At 40.7% G+C, this 22,084-nt stretch overlaps 2 protein-coding genes across 6 annotated transcripts in view; one reads left to right on the top strand and one right to left on the bottom strand.

The window, feature by feature from the left end:
• The first annotated feature begins 131 nt into the window (after positions 1-131).
• mfsd4b (major facilitator superfamily domain containing 4B) lies at positions 132-12,153 on the top strand. Of its 2 annotated transcripts, XM_067481300.1 has the most exons (5): positions 132-630; positions 1,265-1,932; positions 4,935-5,103; positions 5,465-5,581; positions 10,048-12,153. In XM_067481300.1, exons 2-5 carry the CDS (start codon positions 1,651-1,653, stop codon positions 11,337-11,339), a joined length of 1,860 nt encoding a protein of 619 aa, XP_067337401.1. In that variant the 5' UTR covers positions 132-630; positions 1,265-1,650; the 3' UTR covers positions 11,340-12,153. The 2 variants fall into 2 exon arrangements, with proteins under 2 accessions (XP_067337401.1, XP_067337402.1); XM_067481301.1 differs by lacking the exon at positions 5,465-5,581.
• Positions 12,154-12,722: 569 nt separating this feature from the next.
• The window catches only part of rev3l (REV3 like, DNA directed polymerase zeta catalytic subunit), a 79,919-nt gene continuing 70,557 nt past the window's right edge, over positions 12,723-22,084 (bottom strand). For all 4 annotated transcript variants that reach the window (XM_067481294.1, XM_067481295.1, XM_067481296.1 and 1 more), the window contains 6 exons: positions 21,778-21,892; positions 21,503-21,640; positions 19,513-19,703; positions 18,818-19,064; positions 14,147-14,362; positions 12,723-12,986 (listed from right to left, as the gene is read on the bottom strand). In XM_067481294.1, coding sequence (XP_067337395.1) covers positions 12,846-12,986; positions 14,147-14,362; positions 18,818-19,064; positions 19,513-19,703; positions 21,503-21,640; positions 21,778-21,892 — 1,048 coding nt within the window. In that variant the 3' untranslated portion in view covers positions 12,723-12,845. The remainder of the gene's footprint in view (positions 12,987-14,146; positions 14,363-18,817; positions 19,065-19,512; positions 19,704-21,502; positions 21,641-21,777; positions 21,893-22,084) is intronic.

The following is a 22,084-nucleotide window of genomic DNA, read 5'->3' as shown; positions in this document are numbered from 1 at the left end:
ATGTTTGTCACAGCTGGTAGCTGGTAAATTGTCACTAGGGTTTTACATTATTATTTTGACACACAATCTCTTAAGAATATTTATGGCAGATTTAAAAAGAAAATATTAAACTTGTGAATTGCTGCCTATTGGGATCATCTAAGAGAAGACACACTTCAAATTAAAGAAAATGTGTATCACAACATAAGAAATAATCAACCACTAATGTATTAAGATTAGATTTTTTATATTTAGTTATCGTGGCACTTAGGAAAAGTAACTAAAATATCTTACAACAAATTAATCATGTTAAAAACATAGAAAGCAAGATCAGGCAGAGCAGTCCATAGTCTTATCTCTGTTCTGTAGGCGTCTCACTGTCCGCAACCTGTAGGACAACTCGCACCTTGCAGGGCAGTATAGGAGCCGCCATTTTCTGTAAATGTGAACCTGATCGCCACTACCTCCTGTATCCCTTCCTGTATTTTAATGTGTAGTCAGTTCAAATAGCGAAGGAGACGAGAGGTCTTACTGCGTCTGAAGTACAGCATTCTAACTAATTCAGCCAGTGACGCTGTCGTAGCGATGACGTATTTGTAGACAATCCCGGAAGCTAGGATCTCATTATTTCTGGTTTCGAACTGGTACATGGTAAATGTTTATGTTACTATAGTGTTATTGACAGTTTTGCAAACATAAAAACTGTGTCAGAACATAAAAATGTGTCAGAATGTGCTTATTTGGTTAGTTTTTCATATTTGGAAATGGGCTACGTGTTTTTGTTTACATCTAAAATTGGAAATCCAATAAACAAAACGTTGTTCAGGTCTAATTTCTGCTATGCAGGCGCCCTACAGTGAGTTTGCAGTGTTTCCTGCAAATGGCAGGTTTCCAGAATTTAAGAGGTTACACCTTCAATCAACACAGTAATTAACGCTTGTGTTTCTCTGTTCTGATTAGTAATGTTCATGCCATACAGCTATTTTTAGTGGTCAAAAGTCGACAGAGCTGCTTCATTAGTAATTCTACCCGTAAGCTGTGTGTTCATGAGGCCTACATTCACGCTTACAAATTTCTTAAAATTTGAACCTTTTTGAAAGTTTGAATTTTATTACTAAGCCCTTTACAATTTTTTTGTTTTTTAGCTTACTCAGCTGTTTATAAAATAACAGGAAAAACAAAAAGAAATCATAAAAATAATAATAACATGTTTTATCATTATTTTTTAGATGAAAACATGTCACATACTTTCATAAATTTTAATTTTCCCCGTTTTGTTTTCCAGATTAAATTTATAAAATGTATCTGCTCATTGGAGTCATATGAAAGGCGGGTGACCTTGTTCAGTCGAGTGAATAGACGATCTTTGTAACCGTCATGCAGTCAAACATTTGCAGTTGACATATGGAGGGACCCACAGCTGCAGCGGCAAGCCGCTGTCATTCTTTGCATCTTCCACCTGTCTTAAAGATGGTGGGACCAACTTAAAAAGAATTAAAATTAAGACCTTCTGATCAACAAGCAAGAAAGCAAGAAGCACCAAAACGGCAAGAGGCCCACTAAATCGCTGTCTGCGCTCTGTCGCTGTTTACTCGGCCGTAGCCAGTATTTTTGTGACAGCCCAGCAGCAGAACCAGTAGCAGGTGTAACGTTAGGGTCAAACTGGCGGGTATGTCTTCGTCCAACGCACGAGACACCGTCGTGAAAAAGAAGCACGTTAGATTCGCAAGCATGGAAGACGACGATGATAACGACGACCAGGAGGAGGACACCCTGTTTGACAAGAGAAAGGATAGCGTACGAGGGCTAAAGAGTGCGCTTAAGGCAGTCAAGAGGACGACGAAACCGGGATGCGACGACCGTGTGAAATTGGTCGCCGGAGGAAGAAGCGGACAGGGCACGTGCGGCCGATGGACAGTCACCCTCGCGCTCTGTGCATCTTTCCTGGGCTTGGTGAATATGAGAGTGAATGAGGGAATGAAAGCTAACACCATATTCATCGTGCTTTTACAGAAAAGGCTTTATGAATATACCTTCTGTTTCATCAAGCGTTTTCGTCATGAATTTCTATATTATTTTTCCTCCAGAATGTATGTGTAAAAATATCTGTTTTTAACGTGATAAACTTAGGATATTTATGTAGCATTAAGCTAGTTAGCTCATTTTGCTCTACTAACGGTAGTTAGTAGTTGGTTAGCTTTAAAAACATCTTGCGAAATTTTTACTAGCGTTAGCTTATTGAGTTAAGACTGTTGTTGTGTGAATAAATGAGGAAAGGTTTAAATGTAATTATTTCCTTGAACAAGAAGCGCCAACAGGGCTATTTTATGGTTTTAAAGCTTCTTCTTCTTTTCCTTTGGGCTGTTCCCTTTCAGGGGTCACCACAGCGAATCATGTGCCTCCATCTAACTCTGTTCTCTGCATCCTCTTCACTCACACCGACTAACTTCATGTCCTCTCTCACTACATCCATAAATCTTGGTCTTCCTCTAGACCTCCTGCCTGGCAGCTTCAACCTCAGCATCCTTCTAGCGATATATTCACAGTTTCTCCTCTGAACATGTCCCAACCACCTCAATCTGGCCTCTCTGACTTTATCTCCAAAACATCTAATATGAGTTGTCCCTCTTATGTACACATTCCTGATCCCGTCCATCCTCGTCACTCCCAAAGAGAACCTCAACATCTTAAGCTCTGCTACCTCCAGCTCTGCCTCCTGTCTTTTCTTCAGTGCCACTGTCTCTAAGCTGAACAACATCTCTGAACACCTTTCCTTTCATTCTCGCTGATACTCTTTTGTCACACAACACACCTGACACTCCACTTGTTCCAACCTGCCTGCACTCGCCTCTTCACCTCTTTGCCACACTCTCCGTTGCTCTGAACCATTGACCCTAAGTACTTAAAGTCTTGCACCTTCTTCACCTCTGCTCCCTCTAACCTCACCGTTCCACCTGGGTTGCTCTCATTCACACACATGTATTCTGTCTTGCTGCAGCTAAGCTTCATTCCTCTGTTTTCCACAGCTGACCTCCACCTCTATAGATTTTGCTCCACCTGCTCCCTGCTCCCTGCTCTCACTACAAATCACAATGTCATCTGCAAACATCATAGTCCAAATGTCCTACATATTACATCATGGGTAAAATGTCCCACGTATTACATATTTTACAAATGTCCCACATATTACATCATGGTTAAAATGGTTACTCAAAGTATAGCTTTTTAGCTTGCATTGTTCCTTAACATTCAGCATCATTAACGTTACTTTTGATAACTGACAAAGTGTGTCATAGGTAGTTTTGTGATACTTATTGTCTTTATGCAAACTTTCACTTCTGTGTTACAAATGTGCAACGGTTAACAATTGATCTATTGTAATGTCCAGGCTGTGAGATATTGAGCCTGCTGAGGTTAACGCTCTATCCTGCACTGGCAGGATTTACATAGTTGTAAAACCTGGTAAAAATTTCATGATTGGATATAACTGCTTAAAAGTAGCAAAAATCAAAGATTAATGATGTGTCAAAGGTGATTTCAATTCAATTCAATTCAATTCAACTTTATTTATATAGCGCCAATTCACAACAAAGTCATCTCAGGGCACTTAACAGAATAAAGTCAAGATTATAAAGATGTATAAAGAGAACCCAACAATTCCCCCTGGAGCAAGCCATAGGCAACAGTGGAGAGGAAAAACTCCCTTTAATGGAAGAAACCTCCAGCAGAACCAGGCTCAGGGTGGACAGCCATCTGCCTCGACCGGTTGGGGTGAGTGGAAATGGGAGAGAGAAAAGAACTGAGCAACAAAAAGCAACAACAAAACATCGGGCAGATTGGTAGGACCAGTAGCTGCACGCTGGAAGACACACAGCTTTAAAGCCGGGGACACCTGCAGAAAGGGACAGAGAGGGGGACAGAGAAGGACAAAGACAACTACGGGAGAGAACACACAGAGTTGATGACATACAGTGGTGACAGTTGCGGGGTGAGAGGAGAGGAGAGATGGTCAAAAGGAAGAAAGGAGCTCAGTGCCTTGGGATGGGTCCCCCAGCAGTCTAAGCCTATGGCAGCATAACTATAACTAACTATATGCTTTATTAAAGAGGAAAGTTTTAAGCCTAGACTTAAAAGTAGAGAGGGTGTCTGCCTTCCGAATCTGAACTGGGTGCTGGTTCCACAGGAGAGGAGCTTGATAGCTAAGGGCTCTACCTCTCATTCTACCTTTGGAAATTCTGGGAACCACAAGTAGGCCTGCATTCTGAGAGCGAAGTGGTCTACTGGGATGATATGGTGCTATGAGATCTTCTATATATGATGGAGCCTGACCATTCAGAGCTTTATATGTAAGAAGCAGGGTTTTAAATTCTATTCTAAATTTAATGGGAAGCCAATGGAGAGAAGCTAGTGAAGGTGAAATATGATCTCTCTTGCTAGTTCCAGTCAGCACTCTTGCTGCAGCATTTTGGATTAATTACAGGCTCTTTAGGGAGTTACTGGGGCATCCTGAAAGTAGGGAATTACAGTAGTCCAGCCTAGAGGTAACAAATGCATGGACCAGTTTTTCGGCATCACTTGGAGACAGGATGCTACTAATTTTGGCAATGTTTCGTAGGTGGAAGAAGGATGTTGTTAAAGGACAAATCCTGATCAAAAATAACTCCAAGGTTCCTTGCAGTAGTACTGGAGGCCAGACTTATGCCATCTAGAGTAACAATATGGTTGGACATCATATCTCTGACATTTTTGGGCCCAAATACTATGACTTCTGTTTTGTCTGAGTTTAAAAGTAATATTGGGGGACATCCAGGCCTTTATGTCTTGTAGGCTTGAAGCTTTATTAACTGATTATTTTCATCTAGTTCCATAGATAAATATAGCTGGGTATTTGATTTGTGGATAAGAGTTGTTCTTCTTCTTTGACAGACATTTCACCAATCTTCTTATATTTCTAGGGGATGAGTATCTCAGTTCTTGGCCCCACATTCGATGACCTGGCTGTGAACGTGAAAAAGAATATCAGCAACATCTCCTACATCTTTGTTGGCCGCTCTGCAGGATACATTGGTGGTTCCCTCTTAGGAGGCATTCTCTTCGACTGCATGAACCCCCATCTCTTGTTAGGTAACCATTTCTTCTGGTGAATTTGTGATATAAGTTGTACTGTAGCTGCAAGTGGAGCTGGTGTAGTATGTGTTACAGGCCCAATCTAATATGTTTCTAAAGGCAACCTACAAATCCTACCTTTTGGAGTGACCATTTCTTCTCCCACAGCGGGCTCAATCTATACCTTTACCTTTAATGGCTTTGTTTTTAGACTAATATGTTTTCTGGTTTTTAAGGCTCTGGTAGGATAAGGAATTGATCCCTCGTTGTTTTTGGTAACCACAAACCGACTGGTCTCTATAGTCTTCCCATCTACCAAGCTCAACTTCTGACTGTTTACACTTGCTCTCCTAAAATGAATACCCATCTCTCTTTTCAGGGTTGTCAATGGTGCTCACAGCATTTGGAATGTGTGCCATTCCTTTCTGTAAGCAGGCACTGCTTCTCACTGGGTTCATGTCCAGTATTGGGATATCTATGGGTGTTCTGGATACAGGTACAGTAAAGTATAACTAAATGCATGAACAAATAGTACAAAGTTTGCTTACCCAGTATGAAATTATTCAACTAAAGATTAACCTTTTGGCTGGGTAATTAACAATCATACACACATAGTTTACATTCCCTTTAACTAAGCTGTAACCTGGGATTTTTTAAATCACATTCTGACACTACTTTTGATAAATTACATATTTTTAAGTAAGCCTTTGTAACACACATTGTGACATCTTACCACAATTATAATTCCTAGCATTGAAGTTCACAGCAGTCCATGCAAATTATTGGCTATTAAATATATTGGCACACTGGATTAAGGCACCTTTGGAGTGAGCAGGTACAATGATTGCGCAAGTTTACTGTATGTGGCATTAGGGCCAGGTGATGAAATGATCTGGATAATTCTAGTTGGAGCCATGTTCATATATACACCGTTGAGTCACAAGCACTGACAGGTGAAGTGAATAACATTGATTATCTTATTACAATAGCATCTGGAAGTGCATGGGATATATTAGGCGGGAAGTGAACATTTTTTCCTTTAGAGAGACTTTGACAATGGACCAATTGTGATGGTTAGATGACTAGGTCCGTGCACCTCCATACTGCAGCTTTTGTGGGATGATCTCGGTCTGCAGTGGTCAGGACCTACAGAAAGTAGTCCAAGGAGGAAAACCGTTTAATCGGCAACAGGTTCATGGGTGGTGACCAAGGGCTGGCCTGTGTATTGGGATCAGGAAGGTATCCGAACAGACATCACAGTTGTATATGGCCTGCAGAGTCACAGACCAGTCAAGGTGCCCATTGCTGAAAAGCACTCAGAACTGGCCCACGGAGCAATGGAAGGAGGTGACCTGCTCTAATGAATCATGTTTTCATCTTCCAGGTCTTATATGATTTACTAGTAGTCACTAGTAGCACCTAAGTGCTGTAGTGACTGGCCTCTATAACTATTTAAAAAATACTGTGAAAAAATAAAACACCCAATTATTTTATACATACACATACTTTGATTTTTAATCTTGTGGTACCTAAAGTTCTGAAATGTCTTTATTTGTCAAGCCTAATACCTCTTAACTTCCTGTTCAAATCTGTCCACAACCAATTTTGTGAAGAATGCTATACTGTATATATATTCTACTACAGTACCTTGCTGGTGTGCAAATACAGTACTACCATTACATTACATTAAAGAAGGGGCCATGATTTGTGCATGCCTGGGGTGCTGTAACTATAAATGTAAGTTGTAACTACATGCCTTGCTGCAGCACAAATGATCAGTATCATGTGGCACAGATCAACACTTTGAATGCCAAAATAAGTGTGTATAATTCTGAGCCTGTGTTCATGTCAGAAAAATTCAAATAAATTAAATCCTTTTTACCAGATACTTTTTTTTTAAAATTAAAGATGTATATTGTACAAATATTCTGTTACTTTTAATTTGCATTACTGTACCCCAGCCTTGCCTTTGTTAATGTTCTATTACGTTATGACTATTATCAAAGGTCAGTGTCAGATAGAGGTCATCTTGATCACAGCTGTTGCCAATAATAATGACACACAAGTTCAGCACTTTAATTTGGCATGTGTTTTTATATCCGATGCCCTTCTTGCCACAACCCTTCCATTTTTTTCGGGCTCTAGGCTTGCACCAAGGTTGTGCTTGGTGGCTGGGAGGGGGCCACACCTGGTGGTGTGGAGTTTGATCGTGCAGCCTTCTGTAATCCAACTCGATACTCTACCCATTGAGCCTCCAGGGCCTTGAGATGCCAGGTCTGATAAATTTAAAATTTAAGGCCATCCATAATAAATAAAAAAACAAAACAAATTTAATTTAAAAAAATCTAATTAAAGGCTTTTTAAGACACCAAAACCCTTTCAACTATCAGAGAGACATTTACAGTAACGGACAACAATTTGTAGAACCTGTATTCCAAAGTGGGAGAGGGACAGCTTGCCTGTGTAGGTTGCGTTTCAGATTATAGAGACTAGCCCATAATCTGATGCCATGAGAAGGTCGTTAATGACTTTTACCAGTGCTGTTTCTGTACTATGATGAACTCTAAATCCTGATTGAAAGTCTTCATACAAATGATCCCTGTAAAGGTGGTCACATAATTGTTTTGCATCTACTTTTTCAAGGATTTTAGAAACAAAGGGGGAATTTGATATTTGTCTGTAATTGCCTAAACCCCTGGGTCAAGACAGGGTTTTTTTAAGTAGGGGTTTAATCATAGCTACCTTATAGGCCTGTGGTACATAGCCTGTCTCTAAAGATAGATTGATGATATCTAATACAAGCGTATCTATTAAGGGTAAAGCTTCCTTGAGCAGCTTAGTTGGAATAGGGTCTAGCAGACAGGTTGTTAGTTTAGATGAGGTAATAATTGAAGTTAGCTCAGAGAGATCTATGGGTAAAAAGCAGTCTAAGAGGGATTGGGGCCTTATTGATGATTCATGAAGATCTATCTGTAATATTTGTGGGGAGGATCTGGTGAATTCTTTCTCTAATAGCTACAATTTTATTCATAAAGAAAGTCATGAAGTCATTTCAAGGGAAAACTAGGCTCAACAGAACTATGGCTCTTAGTCAGCCTGGCTACAGTGCTGAACAGAAACCGGGGGTTGTTCTTGTTTTCTTCTATTAATCAACAAATCATCGGGCAGGTTGGTAGGACCAGTAGCTGAACACTGGAAAACACACAGCTTCAAAGCCCCGGGAGACCTGCAGAAAGAGACAGACAAGACAACTACAGGATAAAACACACAGAGTTAATGTCATACAGTAGTGACAATTGTCAGGAGAGATGGAGAGGAGGAGGGGGTCCCTCAGCAGTTTAAGCCTATAGCAGCATAATTATAACTAAGTATCAGCTTTATTAAAGAGGAAGGTTTTAAGCCTAGACTTAAAAGTAGATGGTGTCTGCTTCCCGAATCAGAACTGGGAGCTGGTTCCACAGGAAAGGAGCTTGATAGCTAAAGGCTCTGCCTCCTATTCTACCTTTGGAAATTCTGGGAACCACAAGTACATACAAGTTACTGGGGCATCCTGAAAGTAGGGAATTACAGTTGTCCAACCTAGAAGTAACATGGACTAGTTTTTTGGCATTACTTTGAGACAGGAGGCTCCTAATTTGGCAATGTTCCGTAGTTGGAAGAAGGCTGTTCTAGAGATTTGTCTTATATGTGAGGTAAAAGACAAATCCTGGTCAAAAATTACTTCAAGGGTCCTTGCAGTAGTACTGGAGGCCAGACTTTTGCCAGCTAGAGTAACACTATATTTGGACATTATATTTCGGAGATTTTTGGGCCCAAATACAATGACTTCAGATTTGTCTGAGTTTAGAAGTAAAAAATTGTGGGACATCCAGGCTTTTATGTCTTGTAGGTATGAAGGTTAATAAACTGATTTTTTTTCATCTGGTTCCATAGATAAATATAGCTAGTTATCATTAGCATAGCAGTAGAAATTTATGGAGTGTTGCCTAAAGGAGACATATATAAAGTAAAAAGTATTGGTCCTAACACGGAGCCTTGTGGAACTCCATAGCTAACCTTTGTGTGCATGGAGGACTCATCATTAACATGAACAAACTGAAATCTATCACATACGATTTAAACTAACCTTGTTCCTTTAATCCCAATTTCATGTTCCAGTCTCTGTAATAAAATGTTGTGATCAATGGTATCGAATGCAGCACTAAGATCTAACAGCACAAGTATAGAGACTATTCCATTATCTGAGGCCAAGAGAAGGTCAATGGTGACTTTTAGCAGTGCTGTTTATAAACTATGATGAACTCTAAATCCTGACTGAAAGTCTTCATACAAATTAGTCCTGTAAAGGTGGTCACATAATTGTTTTACGACTACTTTTTCAAGGATTTTAGAAATAAAGGTTGAAAAATTATCAACCTAATGTGTATGTGTAGACAACTGCAGCATAATTGTAATTGTTATTCACACATTTCCTTTTGTAGTTTGTATGTCTGAAGGATTTTAAAGGTTAGCCACGACGGGGAAGAAGCAGGCCTAATCATCCCTGGCTAACAAAGGAATTCCCCTTGTGAACTTTTCACATTTCCACTACATAGTTTAAACAGCAGCTAATGCAAGCGATAGGCTTTATTTTTTGCTAACTGCATCCTAGCCTCACTATTCAGAAAACAATTGATGACAAACTTTCTCACAACTTCTTTTTCTTTGATACATGATTGTATCCCAAATTTTTGTACAGAGGATGTCAATTCATTTATGTTGTAAAAAGACTTAAGGTCATATGTGAATGAGGGGAAAAAACTAGCTAAGTGCTTTGCTTGTTTGTTTTGTGTTATTCAAATGCAAACCTTTTAGAAACAGTGAATAATTAGTCAGGTCATTAACACACAGTAGTACTATACAGTGCTAATGATGGTTTATTCTATATTAATCTAACACTTATTTATCTCCTCTTTGTGTCAGGTGGTAATGTCCTCATTCTTAACACATGGGGCGAGCAGGCGGGCCCTCACATGCAGGCTCTGCACTTCAGCTTTGCAGCTGGGGCCTTTGTGTCTCCAATCATAGCTAAGCTTCTGTTTGGGCGGGACACGAACAGTGGCACGGGAACCATTTCCACCAACTCCTCTCCTCCTGCAACTACAGAGCAAACCTTTATAAACTCTGATATTCACACCATCATGCGCTTCATCCACAGCAGTACCCTCAAATCCATGTGGGCCTACATTGTAATTGGCACATTTGTCTTTCTCATATCCTTCCTCTTCTTCATTCTCTACTGTGGTAGCAGCATGTCACGAGACAAACCTCGCACATCGCTGGGAAAGCCCTTGGTGGCCAAACATCACATAGATCTTGTTGTCCTGCTCTTCTTTTTCTTTTTCGCCTACGTAGGTGCTGAGGTGGCGTACGGCTCCTTCATCTTCACCTTTGCTAAGGACTATGCCCACATGCCTCAGTCCCAGGCAGCTTGGCTGAACTCTTTGTTCTGGGGAACATTCGCTGCCTGTCGGGGGTTGGCCATCTTCTTTGCGGCCTGTGTGTACCCAGGTACCATGATTCTGCTCAGCCTGGTGGGCTCCACTGTCTCCTCTTTGCTGCTTTGCCTTTTTAGCAGGGAGGCAGTGGCTTTGTGGATTTGCACTGGTATCTATGGGGCATCCATGGCCACCACTTTCCCCAGTGGCATCTCCTGGGTGGAGCAGTACACCACAGTGACGGGCCACACAGCATCAGTGTTTGTAGTGGGTGCAGCCCTGGGTGAGATGGTGCTGCCTGCTCTTTTAGGCTTTCTGCTTGGGAAGTTCCACGAGCAACCCCTGCTGATGTACCTGTCGCTTGTCACCGCCACCTTCACCTCAATCCTTTTCCCAGTCATGTACAAGCTAGCCTCCACCACCAGCAACCAGAGCAGGAAACCCCGCATCAGGGGCCGCCAAGACACAGAGGACAGTGAATACCGCCAGGCACTCTTAGACTCAGGAACCCATGAGGAGGAAGAAGAGGAGGACAATGAGGCTGATAAGTGGAACGATGCAGATTTTGAGGTCATTGAAATGGATGACACAGCAAGTCTTCTTAATTCTCCCAGTAAGGCTTCCTCTCCTCCTGATGTGACAGGGAGCTCTGCTGCCTCTGAAACCCAAGCGCCATTCACTACAGGTGGAGCCTCATTCTCAGACACCACCTCCCAGGTTGGAGACTCCCCCAGACGCAACCTGCTTCTGTCTCTTGCCAGAGAGAAGAGAGATTGAGACTCTTAAATGCTATTGACTAGACACTAGAAGGGCCATGCCTCAACACCTCTGTGCTTGTATATTATTGCCAATATTTCTGTATAGTTGGTAATTTGCTGTGCAGTGAAACACTGGTTACTAACTGAATCCTGTGCAGCCTATAAAAACATGCACTATGACAACTCTAAAGTTTGCACACACTCATCAGCATCTTCTATAGCGTTTGGAACCCTGTTGGATGGGTAACTCTACCACTACCCTATCAATTTTTAAAAATTATGTTAAATATCAGTGGTCCTCTGCAATGATGGGCCCATTTCCCTCAAAGGTCAGGGTAGATTGTTGAATAGAGGCCTGTGACTGGAAGGAATGCAGTGCCTTGCTTGAGGACACCTGAGCAAAGTGAATCAACCTCTCCATCTTCATGCCACCCTGATGCCAAAAATGGACATTTTAAAAGTAGTTTAAGTTTGCACTGTGTGATGTTTGTGTAAGATTTGACTGAAGTGTCATTGTTGTGCTTCAGATTGTTTTGTCATTATGTAGTGTTTTAGATTTGAGAGAGAAAAAAAAATCATGGAATTTGAATACACTGACTTTTTATTATCAACCTCCAACCTCCACCACAGCAATATCCATTAAAAACAAACAACCTTCGTTATTTCTTACATTTATACAAATACACAGGTCCTGTGTATAGTTGTATGAGGAAATGAAGATCCGACATTGACATAATCTTGACAGTTTCTTTTTGCACAGAAAATTAGAACCACAAAACCCATTTATGCACAAGGAAATTATAGACGGACATAAATTATATATATATATATATATATATATTAAAAAAAGACGGTATTGCAACAGTCCCAGATTACAAAAAAAAAACTTAACACTATCTCAAATTGTTTCCAGTTCCTGTAGTTAAAAAGTACAATGTGTCAAATCTGCCAGAATGGACATCAGTACAATCAAGGTTCAATGAGAAATGACATCCTTTAACAAACTGCATTCATGACTGCAGCTTCAGGTTTCTCATACTAATGCACAGTGAAATTACAGATGGCGCTGTACACAATATTTACAAGAGTCTGCAGTTTATATAAAATGATTAGTGGTTTGAATGTAGTTTGCCTTGAGATCTGTTGCTTAAAAACCACGGACTTCAAGTTCTTAGAAGGAACACAAGATCCAAGTCATCCTCGATTGGACTGCACATATTTCCATGGCAGGCAGCCTGGAGCTGTATCACCACAGACATCAGCTTCACTCAGCCTATAGCAGCAAATGGAGATGGCAGCAAACAAGCATGAAGACAGACAAACCTGCAGCACTCCCCCTCAAAATAAGACAGTCTGCACATGCAGAGAAATACTTGTATAACATAAGTTACAAGACACAATGAAAACCCAACAGGGTTTAGTTGAAGCACCATTTAAACTGTTACAACTCAATGGACAATCAAACACACGAGATTGGGAGAAAATAGCACCAAATAAGTGAGGAGCTCTAAGGCTAAAGAACCAATCAGAACTGCTCGAGCAGCTGTCGGAGGTAGGGGGCCTTTGAGAGCTGTCTGTTAACCCGGGACAGCTTGTAAAGGACAGGACAGTCCAGGGACACACAAGGTATCTGCCGCTCTGCGCAGCCGCTACAGTTCCTGCAGATCTGAAACAAAACAGAAGATGAAGGCACAGTGTGTACAAAAACATCATTTCTACAGGCAGCACTACATTTTAATGTATACTGTCGAAAAGCCGAAGGACATGATGGGAACTATTGTGTATCTAACCTTTTCTATCCTTGGTTGTTTTATCTATACCTCTAACGATCGGTGCAGACTGGGCCAAAGGTTTGTATGAAGAAAAGCCTGACACAAAAACATTTAATGTCACATTCATAGAGGAATCCATTGAAGTAAAGTTGTCTAATGTTCCATCTGGTCAAAGTTACTGACCCTATGTTCCCCGACAGTTCAAATCCTCTCTTCTCTTTCCTCCTATGTTTTAGAACCAAAGTGCTGACACAGCCCCTACTGTTTGACATAAGAATGTCACAGTTCCACCATTAAGTAATCAAGTAGGGTTTTACTTAAATCCCTCTAAATGATAGTGTGTTTTGCTCATTGGTCACGCTTGGATTTGAGCATCACTTTGCAGAGAATCACGTATGAACAGTTTACTAGGAAAGCTTCGTGCCTGAATGGACCTTCATGATTTTGGAGTGGCACCCGGCTACAGAAAAAAAAAAATCAGAATGTACCGACAAGATTGTTTGTTTATTTATTTATAACTTTTGCCTTGACCTTTACCTAACCATCTAGTTTGGGTAGTACATGTAATGTACATGTCAAATGTCCTTGTTTTACCTGAAAGATGTCTCCAGATGACTTGGAGGAACCTTCAAGTTCAGATTATGTTATATTGTGGATATATTGTAATTATGGTCAACCTGCTTTTCGAGAGCTCCCTCAGATAACATCCTCTAAACTCTTTAAAAAACTTTTTAATACCTACTCCATCCTGCTGAGGTAGGTAGTCTGCCATTTTAGTCTTCAACCAAGTTGCCTTGGTATTTGGTGACATTGCAACTAGTTTGCAAGCCAAGTGTGGTCTGGTGTGCAACTTAATGTGGAAACCATCAGTACATATACAATGAAAACCATCTTTACAATAAAATGAAACTTTTCAAATTAACAGTATTTACATATTTATAGTGTCTGAATTTTACAATGAGTGAGAATGACCAGATGTAATTCTAACAATGTGTACTTATTTTTAAGTAACTTTTGGGGAAAAAACTACATGCACCCAGCTCTAGCCTCTCACCTTTAGCAGCTGGTCTTGCTGACTCTCCCACTGTCTCATGTTCTGGTACAGTGTCACAGTGACTCGCTGGGGTTCAGCACGGCATCGTGAACACACGCCCAGCTGTGTCAGCTCATCACACACGGGACAATGAAGCGTGGTGAAGTACTGGGAAATGGTTCCCTTCCTACCGATTTCTTCCCCAGCCACAGCGGAGGAGCAGGACACCTTTTGGATCTGGATGGATGCAAAATTAGTTGACATATTACAATGGATACTTCTTCTCCCCTGGGGCAAGTGAAACATGCTATTTGTGTGCTCCTGGTGAGATCCATGTGCCATAACCAAAAGTATGACAATCCAGAGTTGAGCCTAGGATGCAGAGATCCAGTCCTACACGCCTCTCTGCAGTGTCCTTACAACCGTCACCCCCCCACAACTCCCACATACCTATAGAGACTGTGTCTGTTCCCCGACCTAAATTACATAAAGTAAATATGACAACAAGAGGAGTTAATCATAACCTAATAAAAGTTAAGACTACTCCTCTTACAGAACAAAACCCCAAAACTATTAAATGTGGATTATTAAATATCAGATCTCTCTCTTCTAAATCTCTGTTAGTAAATGACTTAATAAGTGATCATCAATTCGATTTATTCTGTCTCACTGAAACTTGGTTGCAGCAGGAAGAATATGTCAGTTTAAATGAGTCAACCCCCCCAAGTCATATTAATTATCATGTTCCTAGAAGCACAGGCCGAGGTGGAGGAGTTGCAGCAATCTTCCATTCTAGCTTATCAATAATTCCTAGACCTAAACATAGTTATAACTCATTTGAGAGCCTTACTCTTAGCCTTTCACACCCAAACTGGAAAACTCAAAAACCACTATTATTTGTTATCGTGTACCGTCCTCCAGTCACTTATTCAGAGTTTTTGATTGAATTTTCTGATTTTCTATCTGATTTAGTGCTTAGTACAGATAAAGTCATTATAGTAGGTGACTTTAACATTCATGTAGATGCTGACAGTAACTGCCTGAGCACTGCGTTTAATTCATTATTAGATTCAATTGGTTTTTCCCAAAATGTAAATAAACCCACTCACTGTTTTAGTCACACGTTAGACCTTGTCCTTACGTATGGAATTGAAGCGGATAATTTAACCATATTTCCTTACAACTCTCTTCTGTCTGACCATTTTTTAATAACATTTGAATTTACAATAACAGACTATATAGCAGGTAGGGAAAAATTCCACTATAGCAGATGCTTAAGTGAAAAAGCTGTCAACAAATTTAAAGAAATTATTTGTTCATCATTTGCTTCACCATATGTTAATACAATGGAAAGTAGTCTCCTTAATGTTAATCCTGCACAAGTAGATTATCTTGTTGACAATTCTGCAGCCTCACTACGTACAATACTCGATAGTGTTGCCCCTCTAAAAAAGAAGGCAGTAAACCAGCAGAGGCAATCTCCATGGTATAGTTCACAAACACGCAACTTAAAACAGGAAACACGAAAGTTAGAAAGGAAGTGGCGTTCCAGAAAGTTAGAAGAATCTCATTTAGCCTGGAAAAATAGTTTAAAAATGTACAAAAAAGCTCTCAGTGATGCCAGAACAGCATATTATTCATCATTAATAGAAGAAAACAAGAACAACCCCCGGTTTCTGTTCAGCACTGTAGCCAGGCTGACTAAGAGCCATAGTTCTGTTGAGCCTACTATTCCCTTAACTTTGAGCAGCAATGACTTCATGGGCTTCTTTATGAATAAAATTGTAGCTATTAGAGAACGAATTCACCAGATCCTCCCCCCAAAAATTACAGATAGATCTTCATGTACAGCAGTGCTAGAGTCATCGATAAGGCCCCACTCCCTGTTAGACTGCTTTTTACCCATAGATCTCTCTGAGCTAACTTCAATTATTACCTCATCTAAACCAACAACCTGTCTGCTAGACCCTATTCCAACTAAGCTGCTCAAGGAAGCTTTACCCTTAATAGATACATTCATATTAGATATCATAAATCTATCTTTAGAAACAGGCTATGTACCACAGGCCTATAAGGTAGCTGTAATTAAACCATTACTTAAAAAACCCTGTCTTGACCCAGGTGTTTTAGCCAATTACAGACCAATATCTAATCTCCCCTTTATTTCTAAAATAATTGAAAAAGTAGTCACAAAACAATTATGTGATCACCTTCATAGGAATAATTTGTATGAAGACTTTCAGTCAGGATTTAGAGTTCATCATAGTACAGAAACAGCACTGGTAAAAGTCACCAACGATCTTCTCATGGCCTCAGATACTGGACTCATCTCTATTCTTGATCTTAGTGCTGCATTTGATATCATTGATCATAACATTTTATTACAGAGACTGGAACATGAAATTGGAATTACAGGAACTGCACTAGGTTGGTTTAAATCTTATCTATCTGATAGATTTCAATTTGTTCATGTTAATGATGAATCCTCCATGCACACAAAAGTTAGCTATGGAGTTCCACAAGGCTCTGTGTTAGGACCAATACTTTTTACTTTATATATGTCTCCTTTAGGCAACATTATTAGAAAACACTCGATAAATTTCCACTGTTATGCTGATGATACCCAGCTATATTTATCTATGGAACCAGATGAAAATAATCAGTTAATAAAGCTTCAAGCATGCCTACAAGACATAAAGGCCTGGATGTCCCACAATTTTTTACTTTTAAACTCAGACAAAACTGAAGTCATAGTATTTGGGCCCAAAAATCTCAGAGATATGATGTCCAACCATATTGTTACACTAGATGGCATAAGTCTGGCCTCTAGTACTACTGCAAGGAACCTTGGAGTTATTTTTGATCAGGATCTATCCTTTAATTCACATATAAAACAAATCTCTAGAACAGCCTTCTTCCACCTACGGAACATTGCCAAAATTAGGAGCATCCTGTCTCAAAGTGATGCCGAAAAACTGGTCCATGCATTTGTTACCTGTAGGTTGGACTACTGTAATTCCCTACTTTCAGGATGCCCCAGTAACTCCCTAAAGAGCCTGCAATTAATCCAAAATGCTGCAGCAAGAGTGCTGACTGGAACTAGCAAGAGAGATCACATTTCACCTTCACTAGCTTCTCTCCATTGGCTTCCCATTAAATGTAGAATAGAATTTAAAACCCTGCTTCTTACATATAAAGCTCTGAATGGTCACGCTCCATCATATTTAGAAGACCTCATAGCACCATATCATCCCAGTAGACCACTTCGCTCTCAGAATGCAGGCCTACTTGTGGTTCCCAGAATTTCCAAAAGTAGAATGGGAGGTAGAGCCTTTAGCTATCAAGCTCCTCTCTTGTGGAACCAGCTCCCAGTTCAGATTCGGGAAGCAGACACCCTCTCTACTTTTAAGTCTAGGATTAAAACCTTCCTTTTTAATAAAGCATATAGTTAGTTATAGTTATGCTGCCATAGGATTAGACTGCTGGGGGACCCACCCCCCAATGCACTGAGCTCCTTTCCTCCTCTTGACCATCTCTCCTCTCCTCTCATCCAGCAATTGTCACCACTGTATGTCATTAACTCTGTGTGTTCTCTCCCGTAGTTGTCTTTGTCCTCCTCTGTCCCCCTCTCTCTGTCCCTTTCTGCAGGTGTCCCCCGGCTTTGAAGCTGTGTGTCTTCCAGCGTGAAGCTACTGATCCTACCAATCTGCCAGATGTTTTGTTGTTGCTTTTGTTGCTCTGTTCTTTTCTCTCTCCCCTTTCCACTCACCCCAACCGGTCGAGGCAGATGGCCGTCCACCCTGAGCCTGGTTCTGCTGGAGGTTTCTTCCGTTAAAGGGAGTTTTTCCTCTCCACTGTTGCCTATGGCTTGCTCCAGGGGGAATTGTTGGGTTCTCTTTATATATCTTTATAATCTTGACTTTATTCTGTAAAGTGCCCTGAGATGACTTTGTTGTGAATTGGCGCTATATTAATAAAGTTGAATTGAATTGAATTGAATTGAATTGAATAAGGTTCAGCTGTAGTCTAGGTAGTACAATCCTTATGGACTCCAAGGAATAATGTAGACGAGGGCGGTGTGGGAGGAAAGAATGACGAGATGAAGGCTTTAAATTTGACATGGTTTCGCTAAACCTAATCCCATCCAACATTAAAAGAACACTAAATGTGTTTTTGAAACTATTTTGCATTTATAAGCTGAACCATCTAAACAGTTAAAGAAAGTAAACAGTTACAGTTAATGCCCAGAAGACAAAAAAGGTCAGTAATATCTGTTTTATTAGAGCAACAACTGTGACAAACTGCTTCAGCTCTACCAGCAGATGGCATGTGTGATTTGTCACAGCCAAAGCTGAACCTTCAGTACTGGGAAGGAACAGCAACACTGCTGTTGGACAAGTCTCATTCCATCCTGAGCAGAAAGCAGAGTAGAGAATCTTCTTTCTTTTTTTTTTCTTTCTGAATGAAAAACTCTCTGGCAGCCTGCTTCTATTTTGACAGAACTGGAAGCAAAAATCATCTGTGTCTTTGTAATGATTCTCTGCTTTCTTCTTTTATTCTGAAGAATTTCATTTTATATGTATTATCAATACTGATACTCTAAATTACAAAGAGAATAACAATCTGAATTACTGAAAAGGTAATGTAAAAAACATTACGATGTTGGTGCTGCTTTTTGCTTCATGGTCTTACCCTGGGGAGCTCCTGGTACCAGCTGAACACATCCACTCCGATTAGCTGGAACATGCGGGCCAATGGCGGCAAGATCTGCTTGGTGATGTAGTAGGTGGCATTGAGGCGGAAGCCAGGGTCCTGCAGCACCTCCATGGGCCGACGCACCAGCTGGATGAGGGGGACACCGGGCATCCCGTACACGACCACGTAAGGCACTCGCTCACCCACCCGAGGCTCCAAGCGACGGTCGTATGCCATCATACGCCTGTTTATACAAAAACAAACCTGTTCATGATTGGTGGCTCTGAGCTTTCTTACCTATGCTGTCATGCAGGTCTTCTGGTAATAAATATTGTTCATTTCAATGGAAATCACTCCAGCTAGATTTGCCTTTTGTGTTACTGTACTAATAACCAGGAAAGAAATGCTACTAATCTTCTTGAATGAGGGTTCTTATCCATTTCTGAAATCTCTCTTTTTTTTTTTACCCATTAAGAGTTGGGTTACCTAGCAACAGGCTCAGGTACTGTACATGCAGGCTAGTGAAGCCAGACAATAAACACTGTGGGGAAGAAGTAATTGGATTCACACTGAGTGCTTTAACTGTAGTTGAAAGCAACTCACACACAAAGTCTCTGTTTTTAGTGTGGGGTTTCTCTGCACGTGGCTTTCCTGCAAATGTCAAATGACAATTTACACACACACACACACACCTGGTGAGCTCCAGGGCAGGAACGCAGGCTCCAGGCCGGTATGAGCCACTGCCTCTGTACTCCTTAGCAAAAGTCAGGTCCTGCATGCTGGCCCGACCGTCCAGAATTTTCACACACTGGCGCTGCACAAAGTGTTTCACCTGGCTGATGTCCCGAGTCTCAAACAGCAACTTAATGGAACGTTCCAGAATCTGTGGAGGACAGAAATGAATATATGACCACAGGAAACAAAGGCATTGTTGTGGCTGAGTTAGTAGGGCAGTCATTAACCAATGGCAGGGTTAGTGGTTTGCCTCCCGGTTCCTTCTGGCCACATATCAGATTGCTCTCGGCCAAGACAATGCTAAATTGCCACTTTTGTGTGTTCCTTGCTTATAAGTCAATTTGGATAAAAGTGTAAACGTATGGTAAGGAGATAGTAAAGAATGAATGCTCTTAACAGACAATAAGGGGGTTCAGTTAAAGAAGGATTCATTTGTAATGTAACAAAAACAAATGCACTATACAACCACAACATTAGAACCACCTGAGATCTTCCTAATGTTATGTAGGCCCCCTCATGGTGCCAAATCAGCAGGCTCAATAAGGTATGGAAAGACCTGTGATGGTGTCCTCTTGTGTGCGGCATCACGATCTCAGCAGAAGATCCTGCCACAGAATAAGTTGTGAGGTGGGAGCTCTATGAATTAAACTTGTTTCTCCTGCACATTCCAACGATGTTATGGTGGATCCGAAAAGTTTAGAGCCCAGCGCAACATCTTATACTGTCACGTTACTCATTCCTGAACAATGTATGGACTGTGGCAGGGCCATCAGTGCAAATGAACAGGAGTACTGCAATTATGTAAGGTAGGTGGTGTAGGTCAAACTAACAACATGACCATTACAAAAACAAGGTTTGTCAGCCTATAGCATAACAATGTCTACGTCTTCACACAGTGCATCATGGTGCAATTTCTTCCCCAGGTAAATGACGCGCACACACCCTGTTTCCACATGATTTTAAAGAACGTGTAAATCTTCAGGAAAGGCCACTTTCTTCAATTCCACCATAATCAAGTTCTGACACTCCTGCTCCCATTTTAGACACATTCAGTGGTGGAGGGCGGTCAGAACTATCTGACTACACTGTGGCTATGCAGTCAAATAAGCAGCAAGCCAGGATGACACCTTCGACACACTAAACCAATTTGCATAAAGACTTGTTATGTGCCGTGTCATTTTTGTCACCTCAGACAAAAGGGAGTAAAGAGGGGGGAGGGAGCCTGAATGACAACTGTTGATCATGATCAGCATTAGCCTTATAGCAATTTGTGCTACAGTCTGTGGGATCTGACCAGATGAGCTACAATTTGCTCTCCAAATGTATCAATGAGCCTTAGTTCACCAGTTGTCCTTCTTGTCCATTTTTGGTTGTGACTACTGTACTCACTACTTTATTTACATTTACATTTAGTCATTTAGCAGATGCTTTTATCCAAAGTGACTTCCAAGTGAGGTACAAGGCAGCAAAAATTACTTCATGCTATGAATACGCCACAAACATCCTGCTTTTTCGGAATTTTGGAGACTAGTTGTCACAATTTGGTTCAAAGTCCCTTAGATCCTTGCACAAGCTAATTTGTCCTGCTACCAACACATCAGCTTCAATACCTGACATTTCACTTGCTGTCCATTATACGTTCTTACAGCTACTATGGTAATAAAGGTTGTTCACTCTATTAGTGGATTTATTGTTGTGTCTCATCAGTACAGAATGTACAAGTTTAATGCACTGAAATGTTTAAGTCCGTTATTAAAAATAATTAGAAGGCCAAGTTGACAATGAGACATTTCAATGTCTAGACAAAGACCAGCTAGGGACCATTCCCTGACGGATATGTGTGAAGCGGTCTGAGTGAGTGAGATCAGGAAGAAATCTGGCATGGGTGTGATTGGTGTAGAGCAGAGAAACAGGTAAGGGAGGAGGGGAGAATGGTTTGCCTGTTACCTTGGAAACAGCGGGGCAGCTGTCACGGCGAACTGTCTCAATTCCTTTGGCATCAAAAACAGGCTCCTTTTGGTCAAGGCTCTCATACATGTAGCCAACATAGCGCTTCTTTGTCTGCAGGACACAGGGCAGGTACACCTAGAACACACACACATGAACACACACACAGTTAACAGGTTACTACTTCTAAATGCATCTGTGTGTGCAAACGGAAAAAGACAATTAGCACAAATGTTGTTGTGTGCGTGTGTGCCTCTAGGATGAAAAGCCATTACCTTCTCAAACTTGAGTTTGACAGGCTTGGGGTTGGATGCAGTCACAGCTTCAGCAATCTCATTACCAATCTTAAAGGCCTGTTCTTTGGTGGCTCCCTTCAGCAAAACAAACAAACTACCAAAAAAAAAAAAAAAAAAAAAAAAAAAAAAAAAACATACAAATGGCAGCTCATCAGAATGGTTCACTTACTGTTGCCTGAGATAAAAAGTCAATTCCTGCTGTTTGAAACTTCACTTCTTTTATAGCTAAAACACTACAGGAACAAAAAAAAAACCATATATATATATATATATATATATATATATA

The sequence above is a fragment of the Channa argus genome, chromosome 17 (genome assembly GCF_033026475.1).
Source record: "Channa argus isolate prfri chromosome 17, Channa argus male v1.0, whole genome shotgun sequence".
NCBI classification, from domain to species: domain Eukaryota; kingdom Metazoa; phylum Chordata; class Actinopteri; order Anabantiformes; family Channidae; genus Channa; species Channa argus.
Note: the sequence above shows the minus strand (reverse complement) of the source record. Positions and strands in the feature narration are given on the sequence as shown.